At 41.6% G+C, this 3,343-nt stretch overlaps 1 protein-coding gene across 1 annotated transcript in view; it reads left to right on the plus strand.

The window, feature by feature from the left end:
• Window positions 1–3,343, plus strand: part of wasla (WASP like actin nucleation promoting factor a) — a 41,265-nt gene that overhangs the window by 33,595 nt on the left and 4,327 nt on the right. Inside the window, 1 exon segment of the mRNA XM_017435600.3 lies at window positions 1–513. This exon segment is cut by the window's left edge and continues 15 nt beyond it. Within this exon segment, the coding sequence (XP_017291089.1) occupies window positions 1–513 (513 nt within the window).

The following is a 3,343-nucleotide window of genomic DNA, read 5'->3' on the forward strand; positions in this document are numbered from 1 at the left end:
CCGTCCAGAGGGACACGAGGAGCCCCTCCTCCTCCGCCTCCGTCCAGAGCACCCGTGTCTGCTCCACCTCCTCCACCTCCCTCCAGACCAGGAACTCTGGGGGCCCCACCTCCCCCTCCTCCTCCCACAAGGGGAGGGCACCAGGCTCCTCCCCCTCCTCACCATCATCATCACCACCAGCAGCCTCCCCCTTCATCATCCTCCACTGTTCCCCAAGCTCCACCTCCTCCACCACCGCCACTAGTCCAACATTCTCCTGCACATGCTGCACCTACCCCAGCACCTCCTCCTCCTCCACCTGCTCTTCCAGGTCCTCCTCCCCCTCCAGAGATTGACAGCAGAGGTGGAGACTCTCTGAACTCTCCAAGTCCAGGTGGGAAGTCGGCTCTGCTGGAGCAGATCAGAGGAGGAACTCAACTAAAGAAAGTGGAACAGAATCACAGAGTGCCGGCCTCCAGCACAGGACGAGATGCCCTGTTGGACCAGATCCGACAGGGAATCCAGCTCAAGACTGTGAGCAGTTAATCCCACATAACATCACATAGAACAAGATCATTTACATTAAGAGCCTTCCCACATTCTGAATTGCTTTTTTCAAAAATCAAAAATCTTTTTTGTTTCAGATACTAATGGTGAATGACATTTAAAAAGTCACAAGGCTTGCAAAGCACTATCCAGTTGCAATCAACATGACATCCCCTGGTAAAATTAGTACATCAGGCACAAGGACCAGCATGGTCACAACACTCAATCTGTGGGAGAGCATCTTCCAACTATCCCACTGAGGTTTACTGTGACCAAAAAAAGTCATTATTGAAATCTAAAATAGTAATCACATATGGGAGTGAGAGTTGATTATATGAGAAAACAGCCTGCTATCATTTGTGCCAAAACAAGTGAGCAAGCAGTCAGAGTTGAGTGTGTGTGTTTGTGTGTGTGTGAGCTGAGTGCACACAACACATTATTTGCTCAGCATATGTACTTGATGACACAAAAATGACTCCATATGGCAGCAGCTTATAAACATGCCGGGCACTAGGATGTCACTCAGTCAGCTTCAGCTACATGTGGAGAGGAAGAGTCTGTAATGCATTTATTTAAAACAGAACAAACTTATCGACAAGTTCACATGCTTTATTGACTTTGAAGCTAAGAAAATAAAGTTTGAATCAATGCAATTTGATAGGAAAAGAGTATATCAAACTTTGAGGTGAGATGGAAGTGGAACAAAATAGGACGATACCATTCACTGAGTCTCCACACTAATTTTTTTTTGTTCACCAGTGTGAGCAACTTTCCTTGGTGATGAAAATATTTAGATTAAAAAACACACAGAATCACTCCATCCATTTCAGAAAGTACTTAGTTTCCACAACTCAGACACCTGTCAGAGTACATCACATCGACAGTGATGTAGACAGTGTTTGATGTGGTAAAATAGATCTATTGAGAAAAGTTAATTTCATCATTCTATCTGAAAAGCTTTTTTTGGGGGGGTGGTTGGCTTCTTGTGAAAATGAATTTTGACCCCCCAGAGTTCAAAGGTCACACAGCTTTAATGTTGTTTAGTGTGTTCGCTCATGTACAGTTGAAACCAGAAGCTTACATATGCTGTATAAACATTTTCACACTGTCTGACTCTAATTCAGACTGAACCTTTCCTGGTTTAGGTCAGTTAGGATTCCCAAAATCATTATATGTTAAATACCTGAATAGTAAGAGATTTTTTTTTTTACTTTTTTCAAAGTCAAGTTATCATCCATTTTCTTAGTATTTGGTAATATCACCGTTAAACTGTATGACTTTGGTCAGAAATTTTGGAATCCTTCCACAGCTTCTCACAAAAATGGAATTTTGTTCCATTCCTGACAAAACTGAGCCTTGTTTGTAGGCCGCCTCGCTCACACCTTTTCAGCTCTGCTCACAAATTTTCTGTGTGGTTGAGATCAGGGCTTTGTGATGGCTGCTCCAAAAGATTGACTTTGTTGTCCCTAATCCACTTTGTGTCTAATTTGGCTGTATGCTTTGGGTCATTGTCCATTTGGAAGACCTGTTTGGACCCAAGCTTTAACTTCCTGGCTGATGTCTTGAGATGTTGCTTCAATGTTTCCACATTGTTCGTTCTTCATGATGACATCTATTTTGTGAAGAGCACCAGTCCCTCCTGCAGCAAAACATGATGCTGCCACCCCCGTTGGGATGGTACATGCTTCGCCTATTTTCCTCTAAATTTAATTATGGTTATTAGGTCCAAAGAGTTAAATTTTAGTTTCATTAGACCACAGAGGTGTCTTCAAAATGAAGGTCTTTGTCCCTGTGTATGTTTCTAAACTGTAATGTGGCTTTTTTATGTCACTTTTGGAGTATTGGCCTTTTCCTCTCTGAGTCACCTTTAAACCCATGTTAATGACATTCTCTGACCAGCTTAGCACAGTCTACTTCCTGCTTGATATGATAGGAGGACATTCCCCTGGTGTTTATACATGTGTATAATTGTTTGAACAGATGAACATGGCACCTTCAGGCATCTGGAAATTGTACCCAGTGATGAACCAGAGTTGTGGAGGTCAACAAACAAATCTTTTCCTGAAATCTTGACTGATTTCTTTTGATTTTCCCATGATGTCACACAGCTTTAATGTTGTGTCAAACACTGCTTTCAGTGGAATCAGTGTTTGACGTGTGTCTTAAACTCCATCCACAGGTGTGCCTCCAGTTAACTTAAATGTTCAAATAATTAAAAACTTCCAATGCCATGACATCATCATCTGGGCTTTCCCAAATTGTTTAAAAATATTTTAGCGTACGTAAACTGTTTTATTACTTTAAGGAAGGTAATAAAACATTCTGTAAAAACATATCTTTCTCAGTATTTAAATATTTGAACATTTAGTAAATAGAAATAATTGTAGTATTCCTATCTGACCTGAAACAGGAACAGTTTAGTCTGATTTAATGTCAGGCTGTAAGAAAAAATGGTTGTGTATGTAAACTAGGGCTGCAACAAGGAATCGATAAAATTCGATAATTAAAAGCGTTGGCAACAAAATTCATTATCGATATGTGTCGCGCAATTTATGCGTCACTAACGTTGTTGCGGAAACGGTGACGTCACCCGCAGCGCGTTTGCTGAACAAACTCCGTCCCAAATATAAGTCATTGCTCCGTCCGCTCCGTAAAAAAAAAATAAATAAACTCCGTCCGCTCCGTATGATGATGAAGAAGCTACGGCTCCTCTTCCTCACTGCAAACTTTCTTTCTGCTACTCCATTACCGTTTTGGGGGGCATGTTTTACTCACTGCAGGTTAGAATCTGCTGAATAGGGTTTTGTGTTTAGTCTTA

This window comes from Kryptolebias marmoratus, linkage group LG17 (assembly GCF_001649575.2).
Source record: "Kryptolebias marmoratus isolate JLee-2015 linkage group LG17, ASM164957v2, whole genome shotgun sequence".
Taxonomy (NCBI): domain Eukaryota; kingdom Metazoa; phylum Chordata; class Actinopteri; order Cyprinodontiformes; family Rivulidae; genus Kryptolebias; species Kryptolebias marmoratus.